A 24,579-nucleotide genomic window follows, 5' to 3' on the forward strand; every position below is an offset into this window, starting at 1 on the left:
TACTGCCTTGGTGGGAAGGTAAAGGCACTCCATGCAGTCATGCCGGCTGGCACATGATCTTGAAAAGGTCTACAGACAATGCCGACTCTTTGGCTTCAAAATGGAGATGAGCATCACCTCCCAGAGTTGGGCATCACTACACTTAATATCAGGGGAAACCTTTACTTTTACCTACTATCATTGAAACACCACTTTTTCTTTGCTGATGCTCCCAGTTACCAAATATAAAACAATTACTCAGGCCTGACAGGGAGCCCAGCCCAACCATTATTAATTTTCTGCTTGCTAAATCCATCCTACTTGGTTGCTCCACTTTAAAGAAAACAATAGCCTACCAAAAGTGTTCAAAATCATGCAAAAGATTAAAATATACAGAGGAGTCAATAAAAAAATCTATATGCCCGCTTTGTCTTGTTAAATAGAATTGTCTTTTCTGAGAATGCTGCCCAGTCAGCTCTCCCATTGCCATGATATGTCTAGCAAATTGCTTTCATTTATTTAATTTATTTTAACTAAATTATTTACTATCACAGGAATAATGTTAATGGAATTATGTACTGTGACCAGATTAGAGTCTAGCGCTTTAAAGCAACAAATGTCTCCACTTCACCTCTGTGCTTACAGCATTTTATTAAAATAAATATGTTTCCTCCACATTTGTCTTTCAGCGACAGGCAATTATCCAGCCTCGTATGTAATTAGATCAGCACGGCTGCTTAATTGACTTGCTAGAAATTCCTTAGTTTGTCCTCATGCACCTTCTTACCTCATCCAATCTTCTAGTACATTCCAAGTTCACAGAAAACATAATCAAATATGAGGACACTTGGCTCAACCAGAGGTTTTGTATTACACCTCCCAGGACCCCGTAGCCAGCATGGCCACTGACTATGGGATTTAGTTATAGCCAAAAAAGGAAGTCTTCAAGTTCGGTCTGTGAATCACACTCACCTGCAGAGACTGTTGGACCTAAATTTAGAGAAGCGATCCTACTTTGGAGGACAACAACACAATTACCTTCTCCATTTACACACATTTGAACACTACAGTCATTTTATTTGTCCTTAAAATAAAGGTGCTCAATGGGTTAAACCCTTGCGCTGTTGGAACTGCTGACCTGAAAGTTGGGAGTTCCTGCTGTTAGTCCTAGCTCCTGCCAACCTAGCAGTTTGAAAACATGCAAATGTGAGTGGGTAAATAGGTACTGCTTTGGTGGGAAAAGTCTTGCCAGGAGGTGACAACACAGGTGTCTCGGCTTGAGAATGAAAACGAACACCTCACCTAGAGACAGATATGAGCACTGCCTCCAGGAGGCGGAAATGAAAAGAGAAGCCTTTGCCATGTCTGTATTTGTGTGTCTCATTGTATGTGATTGCAAGGCAAAGATTCAGCATTCTTGGACAGCAATGGCTCCCAAAGTGACCCATTTAAGGTGGAATCAGGTGTCACACAGGAATGTATTATTGCCCCAACTTTATTCTCCATCTTCTTTGCTATGATACTTCACCTTGTTGATGGGAATCTTCCCACCGAAGTAGAAATCATCTATCGGTAAGATGGCAAGCTGTTTAACCTCAGCAGACTGAAAGCCAAAACCAAGGTTACAACAACATCTGTTATAGAACTCCAGTATGCTGATGATAATGTCATCTGTGCACATTCAGAAGAAGATCTACAAGCCACTCTAAACACCTTCGCAGAAGCATACGAGATGCTCGGCCTGTCATTGAACATCGAGAAAACCAAAGTGCTGTTCCAGCAGACACCAGCCAATCCCTTTCCAATGCCAGAGATAGAGCTCAATGGTGTAACATTAGAAAATGCTGACCATTTCTGCTACCTTTGCAGCCACCTCTCCACCAAAGTCAACATCGACACCGAAATACAACACCGTCTGAGCTCTGCGAGTGCAGCATTTTTCCGAAGGAAGCAGAGTGTTTGAGGGCCGGGACATCCATAGGGATACCAAGGTGCTTGTTTATAAAGCTATTGTCCTCCCAACCCTGCTATATGCCTGTGAAACGTGGACTGTCTACAGACGTCACATGCAACTCCTGGAACAATTCCATCAGTGCTGCCTCCAGAAAATCCTGCAAATCTCTTGGGAAGACAAGTGGACAAACGTCAGCATGCTGGAAGAAGCAAAGACCACCAGCATTGAAGCGATGGTCCTCCGCCATCAACTCCGCTGGACCGGCCACGTTGTCCGGATGCCCGACCACCGCCTCCCAAAGCAGTTGTTCTACTCCGAACTCAAGAACGGAAAACGGAATGTTGGTGGGCAGGAAAAGAGATTTAAAGATGGGCTCAAAGCCAACCTTAAAAACTCTGGCATAGACACTGAGAACTGGGAAGCCCTGGCCCTTGAGCACTCCAGCTGGAGGTCAGCTGTGACCAGCAGTGCTGCAGAATTTGAAGAGGCACAAATGGAGGGTGAAAGAGAGAAACGTGCCAAGAGTTAGGTGCGTCAAGCCAACCCTGACCGAGACCGCCTTCCACCTGGAAACCAATGCCCTCACTGTGCGAGAAGATGCAGATCAAGAATAGGGGTCCACAGTCACCTACAGATCCACAAGAATACTGATCCTGGAAGACTATCCTACTCGTCCAACGAGGGATCGCCTAAGTCAAAGTCAAGATTGCAAGGCATTTAATGTTTGCCTATCTCTGCTATAAATGCTGTAATCTGCTCTGAGTCCCCTAGGGGAGAAGGGCAGAATATAAATAAAATGTATTATTATTATTATTAATAATAATAATAATAAAATATGATATTTAGCATTTATAGATACTTTGAGGAGGATTTTAAAAAGATATTTTGTAGAAAGTACTACATTTTTCGGTAAGATATAATACAAGAAAAATACAGGAAGGACTCCTTTTAGACAAAATACTTCATAGACGGGGGAACCCAAAATAAAAACGTTTTATTAAGATTAAGTATATTTGTAAGGCTGTTTTTACATAATTCCAAAGGCTGATAATTATTATAAGTAATTTTAATGAAGTTTTTTTAACCCATAGATTTTAGTCGGGATACTCTTAGGAAGATCTTCTGTGTTTTGTTCTTTTTGTCTCTTGTCTAGTATTATAAAAAAAAATATGAAATGTGTTTAATATGCCTGAGAGCAATGGCTGACCAAACATTCTCAGAACTGACTAGGGATTTGGAAAGTGCCTTAATCAGGCACTTTACACATCATTAATATCAGAACATCCTGCATACTTTGTTTCTGAAACTCCAAAGTGCCTCATTGTCCTTGAGAATGACTGAAGATGACAGGGCTGAGAAGTCCTTCGGTGTTCCAAACACATTTTAGAAATAGTTTCTTTGGATTGTGCAGGGACTGTCCAGGCACTATAGATAAAGCATGTGAAATATGCAGCCCTTATTCAATTCTCATCCCTTCCATATAGATTTGCATTCCCTCAACAGCTCAACAGCACAAACTGCAGTCATTTGCCACTGGGAAAATGTGATCTCAACCATAATTATGGCTTCAGCAACAGTATGTCTGTTTCAATATGAATTCAGGCTGATATCACTGGAGTGTGTTAAAACGTCCTGTCTCAACCTACTGTATTGTTTTGGTTTTCCAGCACTTTATTTCCAGCCCCAGCCCTATAGTTTGCATTTGCACAGTCCCTTACCCTGCCCTCTCAAATCTGAACATGCCCACTTTTCCTGGCTACTGTTTGTTTATGTCAATTGATGTTTAAGATGTTTTACTGTTTGGTTTTATTGTTTTAATTACATTTTATTGGTATATGTTTTTAATTGTGTTACTTAGTAACCTTTGTTTTATACTGGGCTTGGTCCCCATGTAAGCCACCCTGAATCCCTTCGGGGAGATGGTGGCGGGATGTAAGAATAATAATAATAATTATTATTATTATTATTAGTAGTAGTAGTAGTAGTATTTGAAGCACAGCAAGATAAGTCCACAGCAAACAAGATCACTCTGCTGGCTATTGTATTGAATCACACATCGAACACTTCCCAAGTGTCTAGAACTGTGTTATTCAATTGACAAAGAAAAAACATGGCTGTGGCTCACAAATGGAACTTTGAAAAAAGAGACGGAGGGCCTGATTCTGGCAGCCCAAGAACAAGCCATTAGAACCAATGCCATCAAAGCCAGAATTGAAAAGTCTACGACAGATCCCAAATGTAGACTCTGCAAAGAAGCAGATGAAACAATAGATCACATCGTCAGCTGCTGCAAAAAGATTGTGCAGACAGACTACAAGCAGAGGCATAACACCGTTGCTCAGATGATTCATTGGAACTTGTGCCACAAATACCATCTGCCTGCGACAAAGAACTGTGGGATCACAAGCCGGAAAGAGTTACAGAGAATGAACATGTCAAACCACACTGGGACATCCGAATTCAGGCAGACAGAATTTTGGAGCACAATACTCCCGACCTCACGACTGTGTTAAAAAACAAAGTATGGATTGTCGATGTTGCAATCCCAGGTGGCAGCAGGATTGAAGAGAAATAACTGGGAAAGCTGACATGATATGAGAATTTAAAGATCGAACTGCAAAGACTCTGGCACAAGCCAGTAAAGGTGGTCCCAGTGGTGATCAGCACACTGGGTGCAGTTTTAATGCTGCTGTTGTTTTTTGAGTTTTAATGCATATGTTTATTTTTATTGTATTTATCTATTTGTACGGCATCAAATTGCTGCCTTTTGTAAGCTACTCTGAGTCCTCCTGCTGGGGTGAGAAGGGCGAGATATAAATGTAGTAAATAAATAAATAAATAATAAACCCAATCTCCTGAGGGGATCCAGCTGTTGGGTAATGCTAGACACCAGCAGCACCTTGATGAAATCTGTATGCATTTCATTGAAATGTTCACATTTATAGTTCAATGAACTCACTCTTTTGTAAACCAGACTTAGCTTTTAATCTCATCTTGGACAGTTTTACACATTGTCTGAAACCATTTTGCCATTCTGGCCCCCTCTTCCTGGATGAACTCTCCAAGTGGCTCCAGCTTCAAATGGACAAATGACAGCTATTAATTTTTCCTACCACATGACAGACTCCATCCACCTCCGACATCATGGGGATTCCCCAGCCAATGAGAATCCAGATCCAAACCTGACTGTTTTCTAGCCAATCAGAGGAGGGTGTAGAGACTTTGAATGTCTGTCAAAGGAGATAAAATAACTTGCACTGTATCGCTTGCTTATATCCAATTCCTTTTCAGTGGAAACTCTATATCAGACATCCTTTTAGACCTGAAAGTAATACACTTCTGTTCTTGTTGCCTTCAAACCCAGTTTGCATGTTGACCAGGTTTAAAAGTAGGAGATGCACTGGGCACCAGATCTTCATCCCACTCCTTGGGTGAGTAGCTGAATTTCGGCTTCAAGATTAAAGAACAGGAAGCATAAAATACAAATCAATGATTCAGTGTCCCAATGCAGTGAGGTAAGAAGTGGATTCATCCAAATTTCTGTACTGTTTATCTACAACAGGGACTTAGCAGTTGGCTATGAGATAGCTTGCACATCACATATTTGGGGTGCTCCCATCTCCATGTTTTTGGACTCAAGTGCAGCCTGGTGTACCCATTTGGCCCTGTGTAGACCAAAATTGCCCAATCCTGTATTAAAATGACAAGTGCTATTCACTGTAAATAAATCTTATTGTTAGTTTAACTAAAATAGTCTAATTGAATCAAAGCCTTTTTCATATGTGTCTTGATTAGCCATTCTATAGCATAAAATCATATACAAAAATCCAGGAACAATCCTTCAAACTTGGAAACAGGAGCAAAAACATAAAACTAGAATTCCCTCAGGAAGCTTGACTAGGACTTGAGACGAGCTATTGTCTCAATTACCAATGTTGACCAGACTGGCCAGGAAAGAATCCTGATCTCTCTAATAAAGACATTAAACCATGCCTCCTCTCATGAGTTTCTGCTATGGGTTTCTTCTGTAAAAGGTGCTTTTACCTTTGGCGGTTCTGCTGAGCACACCAACGTTTGTGAAAACTAAGTCTCCTATCTACCAGCTCATTATCTGGCAACTCATTATTTTCTTCACCTGGGATTTCAACCTCTGAAATCTTTTCCCTAGAAACAGCTCCTCTGCACCGTGTGGAATATGACAGTCACTGACTGTTGGAAGCACAGACTGCTCATTTACAGAACTTAAAATCTCATTGCAGGCCCAGAATCCCCAAGACCTATGTCCACATTAACATGAATACCAGACAAAATCATGGGTGAACTACAACACTCAGGAGTTGGAAAATGTGCCTTCCTTAACATTGTTTCATTACAACTCTCCATATTCTTGACCAATGGGAGTTAGAATCCAGCGATATCTGAAAGGTTGAATAATTAGCTATAATTTCGAACCTTACAAAAGTAGCAATTGTCTCAGTAGCAATAGTTTTAGATTTTAGTCTGTTCTTGTAAGCCGCTCTGAGCCCTAGGGGAGTGGCGGCATATAAGTTTGAATAATAAATAAATAAAATAGATAAAATTGCTGTATCAGCTCCAATGAGAAATTTTGAAACCTGTAATCATTTATTTCTGTTACCATTTCTCTCTTTTTAACCAACATAACCCCATTATCTGCTTCTATTCACCAACAAATGAATGTTTGAACCATCTCTCCCCCCTTTGTGCTCCCCTCCCTTTCTCTCACATACTCAGAGTTATGAGTAACCGAGCTTGCTTTCAGCAGCCACAGATGTGATTATGTTGCCAGCTAATGGACCGACTCTTTTAACCCTAAGTCATTGTCTTTCAGAGATACAAGGAACTAACTCTGCTGGATGGCAGTACTTATGCACTTCATTTCGGCAACATGAAGCAGCATTCTCTTATTTAAATCATTTTTTCTAATGTTTGTTCAACCAAATTTCCCACTGAGACTAGAGAATTTGTTAGAATGAGAAAACACTCTAAACAATGGAAAAGGGCAATAACTATATTTCATGAAAAAATTCCAGTGATTTTATCACAGTATCTAAATAGTGTGTTGAGACAATTAAATTCCTATCAACGGCAAAGCCATGGCACCTCTTTTGGGTAAAATGAGGACACTTAGAACTGACTTTTTAGGTTGCTGGACTTGGGAGGCAGGGAAAACAGATTGCTTTGATGTTTTCCTTGAGGGTTAAAACTCCAACCTTTTGTTGTGGGACCCAGGGAGGGGGTAAACTTGGGCAAGTATTCAAGATGCAGGTCGACTGACGGAACAACCCAAGTTAGATTTCACCTCGGTGATCAAGTGTCTTCACCAAAGGAAAGTTACAGACGGGGTTGAGTAAGAAACCTTCTACCCCAGCTATGCCAATTTTCCCCAGTTTAAATATCCCTCTAGAATAGGAGTCCTCAAACTAAGGCCAGGGGGCCGGATATGGCCCTCCAAGGTCATTTACCTGGCCATCACTCAGGGTCAAACTAAGTCTGAAATGACTTGAAAGCACACAACAACAACAACAACAACAACAATCATATCTCATCAGCCAAAAGCTTGTATTTGTTAAAATGGTTCTTCATTTTTAATTACTGTATTTTTAAGTGTTTTTGCACTACAAATAAGATATGTGCAGTGTGCATAGGAATTCATTCATTTTTTTTTTCAAATTATAATCCGGTCCCCCAACAGTTTGAGGGACTGTGACCTGACCCTCTGTTTAAAAAGTTTGAGGACCCCTGCTCTAGAATATATAATAAATAGGGTAATAAAATACCCCAATTTCTGTGTCTAGCCATTTCTTGTGTTGGCCATCAAACTGGGTATGATCTTACTCTGATGACTTTATGACACACAATAACATTAGTATTTCTACACATTTAAGAAATGGCAACCCACAGTGGCCTTCATACAATCAAGCTTCAATTGTGAGGTTGAGGTATTTTGCCATTTATAAAGTGTTGGTTTTTTCAATGATTCCTAAGACGGTTGACAATTGACTTATTTTTAAATTCCTCTTATAGAGAAGGGCAAAATGGCCAATTTCTCCATGTGATGTTAATCCCTGTTGCCCGCTTATCAACAAAATGATGATGCTGTGTGTGAGAGGAGCCAAAATTCCCATTTCCTCAGAAGGGACAATGGGAGAAAACAAATCTCAGTGCAAACAACTCCAGGGAATGGTGCTTAACTCTGTTTCAGTGGAAGGGTCTTGAGTGCAGGTCCAAGACAATACTACAGCATGTGGCTTGGTTACTACAAGGCAATGCCCAATAGAGCAAATGCTGACAAGGCATCTAAACTAAAGCCAGGTTGTAGATGAGAGATACATTCTCCCGCAGGTTATATATTTTTAAAGCATGTTCTTTTTTCTGTCCAGGTGTGTCAACAACTGTGTACAAAACCCCTCTGGGTTCTTAGCATTCATTGTTCTTTTTTGTTTGAGCATAAAGCTTCTGGACTACAAACAACACAAATGTGCCCATATGTGGAATTGTGGCCAGCTTTGGGTACTAGCTGCTAAAATGTCCCTGCTGATTGTACCAGGAACTAGTGAAATAAATAAGCAACACCTGAAATGTGACAATAGGATGGACTCTAAAAGCATGGCCATTGAATGAATGGAAATTAAAATATGAATAAATGACCGAGATGTAGTACATTAAGTATGGAGATGGCAATTCAGGGAATTTTCCCTATATAATTTAATCAGTCACTGGAGTGGAAAATGAGACACCTACATCTTTTTTCATCCCCGGTTCTTTAATCTGCCCCACCCTTCCCTAATTTAGTAGTCTAAATGAGCTAGAGATAGAAAGGATAGGAGGGAAGTAATGCATTTAGTTAATCATTAATAAGCTACAAAATCTAATTCAATTGCATTTAAGTTAGAAGAAGGGGAACTATTAACTTTATATTAAATTGCAATTTAAATTTAAGTTTAGTGCCGATACTAAAAATCATCACCAAGATGTAGCTGCAAAATACCATCCATGAATATTTTATCCCATTCACTTCCCAGCTTTTTAAAACTTGAGAGAATAGGAAATAATTACTTTGCTTTTTTCCACTGCTTTCCCTTTCTCCCACCCTTATGACCTCATCTCCTTACTCACCCCTTACTGATTCCCATATGGATCCCTTCAAAATCCTGATGATGAAGAGCCTTACAATTTAGCTCACGTTGATGAGTGTTCAGTGTAAAACACAAGAATACTATCTAGATGGCAAAAAGGCCACCCACGTCTACACTGCCTTTACTACTTGTTGGTTTAAAATCATTTAATTATGGAATTAGATATCATACTGTAATATAATATGAAAATAATCAGTTTGGATGTTGTGATCTAAACATTCTGCAACATTCCTGAAGCCCAAATCCCAGCAAATTAAGTGGTGAGTTAAGGGAAGGGGAGAGAAAAAACCTGGGAAATGTCAAATTTGTTTCCTCTTTGTTATTGTGCCTAATTAACAATGTAATTGATAATTTATCTATTAACTTCATATGCGAATTCTAGAATTAAGTTAAAGCTCAGTAGAATACGCTGTCAAAAACATACTGCATTCTGGTCTGTTTTTGGGCTACAAACCCCATCATACAGCCTGCCTGGTCAATGTCTGTGTCTGAAAGATGAAAAGGCTGCCTTGAAGAGACAGGTTACTCGGGACCCTACATTAGAATTCTTATTAACCAGGCTGCTCATTTATTTCTATGGGAAATATAGTGCACACGCCATAATTAATGTGGCTTGCTGAGATCCTATAAATTTTTTATTGCCTTGAGTTAGTTGAGACTGCATAGCATAGGTTCCTGAGATGTCAGAGCATAATGCAGCTTTTCCCAATAAGTGGCAATGAAAACTTTATAGCATCCTCGACAGTGCAGATTTTGTTTATGCTGCTGGTTTTTGTCCCCCTTTTTAAAAGAAAATAAAACTGCGATTTCCTCCTTGAAATGCATTAGTTTCCATGGAAATAGTGATGTCACTCAAATGGGCAGGGCTTGAAAGACAACCCAAGAGTGGACCAACACAAAGGGAACTTATTCTTGAGTAATGGGTCCTGGTTGGTTTCTTGACATTATTGTGGATATCACAGGAAGCAGAACATTATGAAAAGATAACAATGCTTAGCAAAGGAGGAAAAGAGAAAGACTGCATTACAGTTGGATAGACACAATGAAGGAAGGCATGTTTGCAAGACCTGAACAAGGTGGTTGGTGGCGGGGTGATGCTCATTCATGGTGTTGTAAAAGGGATTTTGTGGGACCTACTGAGAGAAGTGAGGGTGTGGAGGGATCAAACATCTTTACCACTCTCACTAAGAAACAGAAGGATGAGATTGTCAATATTAGAATTGTCCTTTCAGAGGAAGAGAGGTGGACATTTTAAGGCACTGAACAGTAAATAAAAAGTGACTTGACAGTAGTTAACAGCGACAGAGCATTTTGAGGATATGAGTGAGTTATTATGAGCGATGACATTTAAAATCAGAACTGTTAAGACTGCTGGAAAATCAAGGCTGCTTGGTTTAATTGATACTTTAGAGGGGTATTTTTCCATTATTTATTACAGGTGATTATTTTAATGAAGCATTTTTATGAGGGGCTGACATCTTAGAGCCTCTGCTTGTTGCTGGTTTCCATTGCTGTATCCAACACAGACAGCAGTGAGAATGCACAAAGCCAGAGTCCAAGAATGCCTGGAAGACCACAAGTTGTTTGCCCTTTATTTAAATGATGCTTTTAGCCTATAGAGTTCTTCACATACATGCCACAGGAATCTTTGCAAAAGCCTTCTATAGCAGGGCAATGTTATTATTCCTGAAAGTGTTTAAAAATATTCTGCGTTTTCTTTCTGCATCATGGCACTTGAAGCACCGTACAGTACGAATCAATCATCAGTAAATCACAGCAGCAACACAATTTTGAGCCAAAAACAGCACTTTAAAATGTGTTTGAAAACACAACCACATCTTTTACATAAGTGAACCACTGCAAAGGTGCAGGAGCATGCCTTTTTACTGGAACTGCATTTACCGAAACACCCACAGGGAAAGAAAAGGAACAGACAGTCACACATTGCTAAAGGCTTTTTATGAAAAAGATCATTTAATCACCAGAATACCACCAAAGATGCTTCCCTAGGCAAACTGTTATAAGGTGTAGATGCAAATATATTAGAAGCCATGGTTCTGTGTCATTGCCTGGAAATACTGGTGCAAAAGCTAAAATGTTGGTGCTGGATTGTTGTTGTTTTTTTTAAAAAAAACATTACTAATTGTTACTAATTAGTACCAAGTAACATAAATTCATTAATAATGAACAACTAATGTTTTCCTTAATCACTTAAAATGACACAAAGACTTACAAAGATCCCCAAATGACCCCAAGTAACATCTATATAAATAAAAATGCAATGTTCGTTTGTGGGGATTAACATAACTCAAAAACCACTGGACGAATTGACATGAAATTTGGACACAAAACACCTATCAGCCAATGAGTGACCATAACTCATAAAACCACTGGAAAATACAGCAGAAGAGACTTAAAAAGCCAAAAAACAAAAAATACATTACAACGCATGCGCAAAACCACATATGTACACAAACACACACACACATATATACACATATACACAAATATATATACATATACATGCATACACAAAACACATATACAGAAAGGGGGACGGACGGACGGACGGACGGAAGGAAGGAAGGAAGGGGAGAGAGAGAAGGAGGGAAAGAAAGAGGGAGGGAAAGAAAGAGGGAGGGAAGGAAGGAAGCACAATTCAAAGTGCTGGTTTTGACCTACAAAACCCTATATGGTTTCGGCCCAGTGTATTTGTTCGAACGGATCTCCCTCTACATCCCATCTCGAAATTTAAGATCATCTGGGGAGGCCCTGCTCTTGACCCCGCCACTATCACAAGTGAGGTTGGTGGGGACAAGGAGCAGGGCCTTCTCAGTGGTGGCCCCTCACCTGTGGAACTCACTCCCCGGGGAGATTAGAACAGCGACTTCCCTTTTGGCGTTCAGAAAAAAATTGAAGACCTGGATATGGGACCAAGCTTTTGGATATTCTGGCAGCTTAGGAAAGATCTGACGATAAACAAGGGCGAACGGAATGGAATGGATAAACGGACTCTGAACACTGAGCATGAGATTGTTTTGCTATTTTACTATGTATTAATGTTTTTAACTTGTTAATCGTTTAAATTGCTTTTATGTATTGTTTGTTTATTGATTTAGGTATCGACTTGTGCCTTCGTTTGTAAGCCGCCCTGAGTCCCCCCTCGGGGGTGAGAAGGGCGGGGTAGAAGTAATGGAAATAAATAAATAAATAAGGAAGGAAGGAAGGAAGGAAGGAAGGAAGGAAAGGAAGGTAGAGATGGAAGGAAGGAGAGAAGGAAATAAAAAGTGAAAGAGGGAAGGAAGGAGGGAAGGAACAAAAGACAGAAAGAGGAAGGGAAGGAAGAAAAGAGACAAGGAAGGATGGAACCAAAGAGCAAAGGAAGTGAGAAAAGAAACAGGTAGAGAAGGAAGGAAGAAGAAGTGAAAGAAAAAGAGGGAAGGAAAGAAAGAGGGAGGGAAGGAAGGAAGGAAGGAAAGAAAGAAAGAAGAGAAAGAGGGAAGAAAGGTTGGCCACAGCAATGTGTGGCGGGTACAGCTAGTTTTGAAATAAATTCTATTGGTGATTCATTCAATCAACTGTTGAATGGGGAATCAAAATATAGGAAATGCACATTAATTCAATGGGTTTACTCCTGTTGGGACTAAAAATAGGATTTAGACCAATATATCCCTGGGGGGGGAGGGGAACACTACTAGCATACATTATTTTTAAAAGTAACACCATTACCCCTTAGTTACCCCAAAAGCAATGCTACTTCCGAGTTTTGACCTGTCACCTTTCAGTTCTCTGTGCCATACAGTGGCATCATGGATCTATGTGTCTCTTTCATATCCAAGGAAACCTCCCAAGGGGTATGTGGAACTGAGAAATGGTGTCTCGGAGAAGACACAGACCAAGCAGGCCTTTCAAGGTCATCCTCACCAATAGTTGTGTCTGGAAGCTGACAGGAAACCCAAAAAACTAAGCAAAAGGGAGAGTAATATGCTGCTTGTAGCCCATTCCTGTCAAGCAGAGAGTTACATATCTTAAAAGAAAGTACAGCAATACCTTGCTTTTCAGTGGTCCATCTTCTGACAACCTGATGCTTTAACCATTTTCATTTCCAGCACATGGACTACACCGATACTATAACACAGCTTCAAGATGACTAGAAAACACAGCAGTCAAAAATGCAATCCCTCAATGTATGCTACAGTGCACTTTTAAGGGAATACAGCGCATTAAAAAAGGTCAAAGGAAAGTCCAAGTTCAGCCATAAAATGTGCCGTGAGCAGATCTGGGTGTATCTCAGATCTAGGGTGAAATTGACTCCACAATGTAGACACCTGTCCTTGCTGATGTGCATTATAGAATCCACAAAGTGGGGGATGCTGCCCAAATATGTCCCAAAAGCATGGCTGGGCAGCAAGGGGCTAATTGAACCCCTGAGAGAGGTAATTTATTACTTTGCTCTTAATTGTCACTTTCCCCAACCAATATGCCTCCAGTATGCTGATGCACATCTCTACAGGAAATAGAGAAAAAACCTAGCACAGTGGTTTGAGGACAGTCTCGGTGTTCAATGTAATCACTTTTCTGCCCTCAAACCAGTTCCAGGAATGGCAATGTAATCAACTGGACAGTGAAACCAGTTCCTCCCAAACCTGTTCTAACCTGCGTTATAGTGTCAGTGTAGATGTTCTCATGATACATCATCATCAGGGGCAGCTCAACCCATTATGCAAAGTAAGCATTCGCAGTATAGTTGATTTTGACCAGGGGCGCTCTTGAGGCGCTCTTGGGGGAAAATAGACCTTGACATATGCGAGTTGTAGTTACTGGGATGTATAGTTCACCTACAATCAAAGAGCATTCTGAACTCCACCAATGATGGAATTAAACCAAATATGGCACACAGAACTCCCATGGCGAACATAAAATATATATCAATGATTGGTTGGGGAGGGGGGGGGCGCCAAAGTACTGTTTGCTTACCGCTGAAAATTACCTAGGGCCGCCTCTGATCATCATGTTTCCATGATTATTTTGCAACCATACCTTGCATTTTTCCTCCCAATCTTTTCCTTCAATCTGTGTACACTATAGAAATTGTGTCGTGGTGCATCTCAGAAATTGTATTCAGTGTGTCTTGTATACATTATTTCTGCTTATACAAGGGTTGAATGAAAAGTAATGCCTCCACCTTTGTAATTCCTCAACAGATGGCAGTACTGGTATGCGGCAGGTACTGGCTTGTTCAGTAGACTCTCCTCTACAGTTCCATTTTGGTGGGAAGCTGTAGCATTGCATGGTTGTGTTATTAAAGTGTGAAGTATAAGAGAAGAATGCAAATCATCCAGCAGAATCTAGTGACTGCTCTGCCCGAGGCAACTTTTGCCACCTAAATATCTAGCAACAATTTCATTGCTGGGCAGTGGTTCCCAATTTGTGGGCCGTGGTCCACTGATAGGCCACGAGACATAAATAAGGTCTGCAGATCTAGATTATGAAATATGGTTTTTTGTGGACAAGCAGATGGCGACTGCTGGATGGCATATATTCTGTATCAGAAACTAGAGCTGATGTGGTCTATTCAATGCAATTTTCTGGATTAGCACCCCAAATAACCAAACTGAATCTAAAGTTAACCAAAAACTGGTTTGTAACCCTTTTTGTACTAATGTTGGAGAGTGGTCCCTGGTCAAAGTGGTCCATGGTCAATAAAGGGTTGGGGGCCACTGTTCTAGGGGACACAAATGGTTCTGGGATAGGGATGTAATAATCAAAATGAATAAAATAATAGAACATAATCCCTCAGTTATTTGTAGGGATGTGGAATACAAGATTGAACAAATTCATCTAATGCTGCTCCACATGGTGGGACCTGGACCAGTGAGATCAAGAGAGAAGAAAAAAGATCTCCATAAACATGAGGAACAACTTTCTCAAAAGGCTGTTTGACAGAAGATAGACTTCCTCAGAAGGTGGGTTGTTGGTTTGTTTGTTTTTTAAAAGGAGGCTGGGTGGCTATCATTGGGAGTGCTTATATTTGGATTTTCTTCACTAATACAGTGTAAATGACCCTTGAGGTTCCTTCCAACTCAACAATTATATATTTCTATTAAACCACCAGCTTTCATCTGGCTGTTATTGCCATTACAGCTTTTAATAGATAAAGCTTTGACATACTGCACTGGTGCTTTGACTGAGTTTGCATACAAAAAAGCATTTAATCATCAAGTCATCATTGATGCTATTTCCAAACTGACTTCAAGTTGTAAGATATGCATGTGAGACAAAGCCAGGGTAAGGTGCAAGATATCCTTCATTTGTCATCACAGTTTTCCCCCATGCCACTCTAGTTAAGATTCTGTCAGTGTTTCCATTATGGAGAGGTTCATATTTCAGCCCTAAAAATGTCACCTCTGCCTGGGAGATCAAAGGATGGAAGCAATTAAAGAACTGTAGGGTTTAAATCAGATTGATTGCGATTTTCCTCTCTTGTGTTATAAAGTTCAGATATTCTTCAACACCAATTGCCTTCACTTACTTTACTTTGCATTCATTAATATTATTTCTTGAAGTTTTGAATAAAGCCTTAAGAAACAGGAATAAAGCATAACTTTGACACCTTGGAAAAATTAATAGCAAGTGTAAGAAGGAGGCAGAGCAGACATTCACGTCTCTCACAGCTGCCTCGAAGAAGTCCATAAATTGGTCCAGGGAAACAGGAGCAGAGCACTGTCAGCAGCTATCATTCACGACAGCTGAACAGAACCTCCACTTCCCAAGCGTACTATTTCACATTGGGAATAAAAAAATAAAGGAAAGGGGCAGAACTTGGAGATGCTACTTTGGTAAACTACAGGTGTCCCAAATGAATGGCCACGCTATCTAGGGGATTCTGGAAGTTGTAGTCTACTATGGGAAGCACAATGCTGAGCTAGCTGTATCTACAGCTGATAAGGCAATTCCTGTTTGAGGAAGAATTTCAGAATTGCTCCCTCCAGCCATTGTCATAAACATATATTTTTGACTGACCAGCAATATACTATATATACTTGAGTATAAGCTAGTTTTTCAGCCCTTTTTTAGGCTGAAAAAATCCCCCTTGGCTTATACTCGAGTCAGGGTTATTTATTATTTTACTCTGTTATTATTATTACCTTTATTATTTTACTCTAATATTATTATTATTACATTTATTATTTTACTGTACTTGTGCCAGAGTGAAGAGAGAGGGAAGGGTCAGAAGAGGGAAGGGTCAGAAGGCAGTTCCATCTTGTCTCCTATAGGTATATACTAATAATATAATATATTGTATATACATATAATATTTATAATATAATGTAATACAATATAATAATACAGTATCATAATTATATATTTTATATTACATTTAATATTACTAATAATATTACAATATAATGGTATAGTACAATATAGTAGTATACTGATATTGTACTATGCTAATATATATATATATATATATATATATATATATATGGGCTGGGCGGTTTCGTTCGTTAATTTCGTAATTCGTTATTAATTCGTTATTTTTTTGATAACGAAGTGATATTGAACCATTCAGGAGCAACTAAAAAACGAAACGAATTTTTCCAATTCATTTCGTAATTGTTTCGTAATTGTTTCGTAATTGTTTCGTTATTATTTCGTTATTATTTCCGTATGTCTGGTGTAAGTTTTATAGTCGTTGTTTGTTTTATCAGTGATAAAAAAAAATCACACCAACAGTCAACAACAGAGGGAGAGGGAAGCTTCAGAAGTTCCCCCTGTCCCATTTGGAGGGTTTTTTAGTGTATTGCGTGATCGCGTCCGCCATTAACGAATCGGTTCGTTATTGTTTCGAAATTGTTTCGTAATTTCCGAAATTTCGTAAATATCGAACTTTTTAAAAGAAAAAATTCAGAATTCTTTTAAATAACGAAACACAAAAAACCCCTAAAAACGAATCGAGTTTAGAAACAAATTTTTCCGTGGTTGGACAGCCCTAATATATATATATATATATATATATATATATATATATATATATATATATATATATTGTAAGCCACTTTGAGTCCCCTTTGGAAAGAGAAGGGTGGCATATAAATGTTGCCAATAAATAAAGAAATAAATAAATAATATTATTGTTATTATTACATTTCCATTATTTTACTCGAATATTATTATTTTATTACACTTATTATTTTACTCTATTTATTATATTTGGAAGGATACCTAAGCGCATTTACATTGAAGAAGGTCAGAATAATGGTTTAATCAAAGTTGGGCAGTTTTATCTTAAATTACAGTAAATATTCAAAATAATTTAACCTACTGATGCCTCAATTAACGTAGTTGTATTGGTATCTATTTTTATTTTGAAATTTACCAGTAGTTGCTGCATTTCCCACCCTTGACTTATACTCAAATCAATCCATTTTCCATTTTTTTTGTGGTAAAATTAGGTAACTCAGCTTATATTTGGGTCGGCTTATACTTGAGTATATACAGTAATAGACTGAATAGTGCAGTGGTATATTTGTTGTTTATTTCATATGTCGCCAGGCAGTCTATGGATTTAAGAGCAGGCCGGCCAAAGAAAGAACAATTGAATGTATTTAAATGGCTTTGTTTTAGTTTTAGAGAGGGGTTGTTATAAATTTTAAGAACCCAATATTTCTTGGTCAGGATGGTGGAACACTCTTTGTATGTATAATATTAAATTTCAAGTCTTCTGTTTATGTTTCTGCAAGAAGAAAAAGAGATGCACATTTAAATTGAGTTGAAAATCAATTGAAGGCTTCATGCCCTCCTTGTGACTACAGATCTGGACTGCACCTATCACACAACGCTTTCTCTAAAGAAGAGCCAGATTATCTTGTAACTTCTTTAAAGAAAAAGCCACAGACTTCCATAGTATATTTCACATGTATTTCCTCCCTACACAGTCACCTTCATCTTATAATGATCATGCACAAAATTCCTATCGATCCCCAAAGAAGGATTGTTTATTTGCATAATAATGATGCCATAATTCACCAGGCAGCCTCCTTCCCGCTTCCACATGACATTGCATTTGCCTTTGAAGAGACATGCAGAGCACCGCAAAGGATGGCACAACCTGCTGATCAGCCACATATTAACTGCTCTGCTTCTGTCTCTATAAAGAGAGTGGAGTGTGGATCACATCAAATCTTAAGAGATTTGCAGCACAACCCTTCCTGCATTACATTCGACAACCTGCTTACTGAATACTTGACAAGAGCATCTTAATGCTCCATTTTTCAAGGTCTACATAGGGCTTTGGTTTGAATACTGGAATGGTAAACACTTGTGGCGGTGATGATGATGATGACTGTACAGTAGCTTCCCCTGCCTTATCCGCAGGGAGTATGTTCAAAGCACCCCAGTGGATGCCTAAAACCACAGGTAGTACCAAATGTGTGTGTGTGTGTGTGTGTGTGTGTAGTTTTCCTTATACATACATACACATCTGTGATCTGACTAATAGGTAAAAACAATATGAATTTGCTGGAAAAAGGAATGATTAGCATCCTGGATGGAATAACCTATCTGACCGCATCTCGGCCTATGAACCCACCAGGACTTTGAGATCTTCCGGGGAGACCCTGCTCTCGATCCCGCCTGCTTCTCAAGCTCGGCTGGCGGGGACAAGAGATAGGGCCTTCTCGGTGGTGGCTCCTCGGCTGTGGAACGCCCTTCCTACGGACATTAGACTAGCACCATCTCTAATGGTATTCCGCAAAAAGGTGAAGACCTGGATGTTTGTGCAGGCGTTTGAGTAATTTAGTGCAATCTGGTAATGGAACAGAGGAATGGAACAATGGACGACGAACCTGGACTACGCTTGGATGATGAGAAGATTAGGTACGGTTGTTTTTTGTAATAATTGTGCATTGTAATTGCTTATTGGTAATTTATGGATAATGTGTTAAGTCAATTGTTCTATGTTGTATGGAACCACTGCTGTTTCTACTGTTTTTACTGTTTGTGAACCGCTGTGAGTCGCCTTCGGGCTTGAGATACAGCGGTATATAAGCAAAGTAAATAAATAAATAAATAATAACGAGATTTTATGGGAGTACTCAGAATGACATATGATTAAAAAATTATGGATAGTTTATCTCTGGAATTTTCCATTTATTTTTGGGGACCATGGTTGAACATGGGTGATTAAAACCACAGAAAGAAAAAGTCCACATAAGGGGGGAAGGCTACTGATTTATGGATTTAATTTCAATAAGAAGGCTAGTTAGAAAAAGTCCTCAGGAGGAGAGAAGAGGATAACAGAAGAAAATCATTTATTTTATTTATTTTAGCAGTAAGGAAGGGGAGTGAGTCCAGTAGACATTGCTGTTCATGTGAGAGCATGTAGGTTGCATCTGCAAATGATTCCAGAGCCAGATTTCAGGTCAGTTTCTGTACCCTGTTTAGACACGTAAACCTTCTTTTAGTCATCCACATCCTGGCCACATGTCACAAGGGGAGTCAAGTACACTCTTCAACATTGCTCACTATGACATTTTGATTTATTTATTGACTGTATTTATATAATCCCGAAGGGGACTCAGAGTGGCTTTAAGGCAGGGGTCCTCAAACTTTTTAAACAGAAGGCCAGGTCACAGTCCCTCAAACTGTTGGAGGGCCAGATTATAATTTGAAAAAAAAATGAACAAATTCCTATGCACAGTGCACATATCTTATTTGTAGTGCAAAAAAACACTTTAAAACAATGCAATAATTAAATTTGAGGACCCCTGCTTTAAGGTATTAAAACACCTTTTGTTGTTTTTGCTCCATCACACTAACATGGCTAACTACACCTTAGAAATATAATAATAATAATAACACTTTATTTATATTCTGCTCTATCTCCCTGAGGGGACTCAGGGCAGATTCCAGTATATACAGAGACACGAGGCAAACATTCAGTGCTTCAGAACAATGAAACACAGACACACAGATAAAGGCAAAGACTTCCCCTTCATCTCTGGCTTTCGGGGTGGTGCTCATCTCTATTTCTAAACTGAAGAACCTGCGTTGTCCATAGACACCTCCTGATTATGTGGCTGGCATGACTGCATGAAGTGCCCTTTACCTTCCCATTGAGGCAGTACCTATTGATCTACTCACATTTGCATGTTTTCTAACTGCTAGGTTGGTAGGAGCTAGGGCTAACAGTGGGAGTTCACCCTGTCCCGCAGATTCGAACCGCCAACCTTCTAATCAGTAAGTTCAGCAGCTCAATGGTTTAACCCCACAGACGTACTTATAAGCACTGTGGAATTAAAGACAGACAGCAACCCCAAAATCTTTTATAATATCTAGAAAATGCTGGGTTAATAATAATGACAAACAAAGAAGCAACGTGTTGAGACTATACAAATTGTGGGAGATATTTCACAGAGAGATATACAGTTTGGACAAAAATGCAATTTATCTAAAAACAGCAGAAAAAAGCTGCCTCTCTATTTAGACCAGGTGTTGTCAATAGCTCTCTCAATTCATAAACCCCTGAACTTGTTTGTTAGTCCTACCACATCCAAAGGGAATGATCAAGTGCACATCATGAGCTTACTTTCCCTTTTCATTGTTTCTCTCTTGTGCTCCATGGTTAAATGTTATGGTCCTGTCATTGGGCAATACAGAAATGTACCAAACAAATAAACAGATTGCTATTTGTAAGCCATCGCGGAGCAGGATGGTAACATTATTAGATGCTAGTGGCATTATCCCTCTGCTCCCAGATTAAAATCCTAAAGCAATGCTAATGGAAATGACGTACACAGATATCAAACACTAATGAACCCACGGGAAACTCTGTCAAAATTGGCACTCCTTGCTATACTATCCTGACATGCCACCTAACATGATTTTCAGCACCTCATTTAAGATTCAACAGTACTTTTCACTAGGACTGGTCTTCTAATTCTTGAAGGCTTAGAAACTGTCCCTGCAATACACTAAGAAAGAAAAGACAATCTACTCATAAAGAAAAGTCTGCTGTTTATTCATCTCTCATTCAGTCAAATGAAATATTTCCGTCCTCCAGTGCTACATTTTGTAGCAGACTCTAAGAGAATTTTTATAATATTATCACCTGAGTAATTGCAAGGAGACTAAGCTTCAACCACCCATTATGAGATATTTTTAATGGACATGACATGGGACAAAAATTATCCCAACAAATACATTATATTTTGCCATTGGGCTTTTTTTGTCCCAGACAATGTAGCATATTAAGACAAAATATATCCTGTGCCATTTTATGAGTGAAACACAATGAAGAGAAATTGGAAAGGATATTTGGTTTCAAAACAACCTTTTCTTCTGACAAGGCAGAGAAACTGTAGGATAGCTGTTACCTGAAACTCCAGCACTTGGATAAGCAACCAATTGCTTAAGAATATAGCAAAGCATCTCGCTTTTGAAGGCAAAAGAGTTCAATTATTTCCTTTATCTTTTGGAACTCCATGGGAGAAAAGAGACTAAAAACATGACTTACTCGTATTTCTATACATTTTGAAATTATTTTCTGTATCCAAGAGACTGCAGCAAAGGGATGATTAATATATCTCCACATTAATGTTATAGATGAATAGGATAAGTCATTTCCCACTGACAGAAGCAAGGATAGGTATTTATTTATTTACTAGCCGTCCCCTGCCACGTGTTGCTGTGGCCCAGTCTGTGTATATGTGTTTTCTGTGTGTATATGTGTATACATGTGTGTTTGTGTATGTGTGTGTGTGTGTGGTTTTATGCATGCGTTGTAATGTTGTTTTTTTGTTTTTTGGCTTTTTACGTCACTTCTACTGTGTTTTCCATTGTTTTTATGAGTGATGGTCACTTGTTGGTCTGATAGGTGTATTGCGTCCAAATTTGGTGTCAATTCACTCAGTGGTTTTTGAGTTATGTTAATCCCACAAACGAACATTACATTTTATTTATATAAGACTAACCATCCCCTGCCATATGTTGCTGTGGCCTAGTCTGTGTATATTTGCTTTGTGTGTGTATATATATATATATATTTGTTTATATGTGTATATATGTGTGTTTTCATATATATATATATATATATATATATATATATATATATATGCTTTTGCGCATATGTTGTAATGCTTTTTTTTCTTTTTAAGTCCCTTCCACTGTGTTTTTCAGTGTTTTTATGAGTGATGGTCACTCATAGTCCTGATAGGTGTCTTGTGTCCAAATTTGGTGTCAATTCATCCAATGGTTTTTGAGTTATGATAATCCCACAAACAAACATTACATTTTTATTTATATAGATTTATTTATTTGCCATATTTATATTTTGCCCTTCTCAACTCTGAAGGGCACTCAGAGTGGTGCACATAACGGCACAATTTGATGCCATACATTACATACACTACAAGTATATTTGGCCTTAGCTGCTTTTAGGGGGGTGGGGGTTGCAAACTGGAAATGCAATTAAGTGAAAATGTTGTATGGCAAGAGCTTCTGGAATGACTCTGGGACAAGCTGCCATGGCTTTGCCATGTCCAAGCACAGTTGAAAAGTAATGTCTGGAAAAGGCTCCAAGTGGATATGCAAGGGATGGACTCCAAGGGGGAAAACACCTACAGATGGGAGGTCAGCAAGTGTTCCTTCAGCTGAACTTGCCCAGGAAGGATCAAACAGAAATGCTGATGTCACTAGAGTTTGAGACAGAGGGACCTGGTGCAGACAGAGATCTCATTTGCAAATGTCCAGAGTCAAAGAAGGAGGCAAAGCCATCCAAATAACCGACATAAACAATGAACAACCCTTATTTAACCAAAAGCATTCTTTATCAAATAGTATGTAAAGCAAATACAAAGCTACAATGTGCATTTAAGGCATGGAACAGGAGGTATCCACATATACTGACCTATTTCTGGGAATGTAACATTAGCCTTTGAAAGAACTGTGGTGCCTACCCAGGGAGCTGGAACTATAAAGCAATGATGAACTAGAGAGATTTTATAAACTTCCAAAGCGCTTGCACAAAACAAGAGATGTGTAAACTGGCTGCCTTTTGGACTATGTATTTACATCTTATTTATTTACATCACTTATATCCCGCCCATATCAGCCCGCAGGCGACTCATGTAGACTATGTTTGATAGATAGTTTCAGAAACAACACACCAGGAATAGATATAACTGTTGATAAAAACAAAACAAAGCAAAACATTGGATTTCCAGAGTTATATCCCAAGTAAATCAATTGGCACAATTTAATAAAATAAGCCAAACCTCTTCCTCTCTCCAAAAGAGCAATTTTCTTTAAATGTTTTTATTTTCTTCAAAAGCAAATTCTACAGGAAATACATGACAAACCAGGCATTTGAAAGTTAATTTTCTCCATTCACCATTCCCACTCTCTCTTTCACACACAAGGGGACACAGACACACAATATGGATGTCTAACCAATCAAGAACAGTTTTGAGTTTGTTTGGGTTTTGTTTTTTAAATTCTACCCAGTCCCTTTATAATGGCATATCCCTGCAAAGTTCATTGTGATGAAGACATACACAGTGGTATGGTTATGCCATTATTTGTGTCCAGTTCCTACTGCTTTCACAATAAGGACTTGAAGGGACATCTCAGTAGATTTGGGGTTATATGGCTGTGTGGAAGTCTGTCTGTATCCCTAAGAGGTATTCTTTTGAGGTCTGTGTCTTTTAATGCTTGCCTAGGGGCCCTTCCACGCAGCTCTATATCCCAGAATATCAAGGCAGAAAATCTCACAATATCTGCTTTGAACTAGGTTATCTGAATCCACACTCAGATAATGTGGGATTTTCTGCCTTGATATTCTGGGATATAGGGCTGTGTGGAAGGGCCCAACTTCTCCTTAGAATTTATTTCCTGGAACATGTTTTAGTCTCCCCGCCTCACCTTTCATCCCAGAAACTGAGGATGGCACTTGGTCCATTTCCTCCATCAATTCCAATGGGAGCAAGATATGAAGAGGACATCTGGTCCATCTACAACCATAAAAATTGAAATGTAACATGGGCTGGTATGGTTTAATATTTTTAAAAGTTAGGAAAATTATAAATAAAATAAGTTGATGTGAAACATTTAGAGCTTTTCCAGTCATCAAGGAACCTTAGGGCCCTTCCACACAGCCATATAACCCAGAATATCAAGGCAGAATAACCCAAGATATCTGGTTTGAACTGTGTTATCTGAGGGCCTTTCCACACAGCCCTATATCTCAGAATATAAAGGCAGAAAATCCCACAATATCGGCTTTGAATTGGGTTATCTGAGCCCACTCTCAGATAATGTGAGGTTTTCTGCATTGATAGTCTAGATATAGGGATGTGTGGAAGGGCCCTGAGTCCACATTGCCATATATCTCAGATGTGGGATTTTATTCAGCTATGTGAATGGGACCCCAGTCAACATCTAAAATATGGATTTCTGTCAGTAAGCCCCTTTTAGCTCATAGGAACGACT

General features: G+C 39.1%; 1 protein-coding gene across 2 annotated transcripts in view; it reads right to left on the bottom strand.

Annotated features, from left to right (window-relative positions):
• Positions 1-24,579, bottom strand: part of LHX4 (LIM homeobox 4) — a 98,538-nt gene that overhangs the window by 55,884 nt on the left and 18,075 nt on the right. The window contains exon 2 of one of the 2 annotated variants that reach the window (XM_060774457.2): positions 24,013-24,101. The exons of the other annotated variant lie outside the window; for it this stretch is intronic. Within the exon in view, the coding sequence (XP_060630440.1) occupies positions 24,013-24,058 (46 nt within the window). The 5' untranslated portion in view covers positions 24,059-24,101. The remainder of the gene's footprint in view (positions 1-24,012; positions 24,102-24,579) is intronic. 2 annotated transcript variants of the gene reach the window in all.

Source organism: Anolis sagrei, chromosome 4, assembly GCF_037176765.1.
Source record: "Anolis sagrei isolate rAnoSag1 chromosome 4, rAnoSag1.mat, whole genome shotgun sequence".
Classification (NCBI taxonomy): domain Eukaryota; kingdom Metazoa; phylum Chordata; class Lepidosauria; order Squamata; family Dactyloidae; genus Anolis; species Anolis sagrei.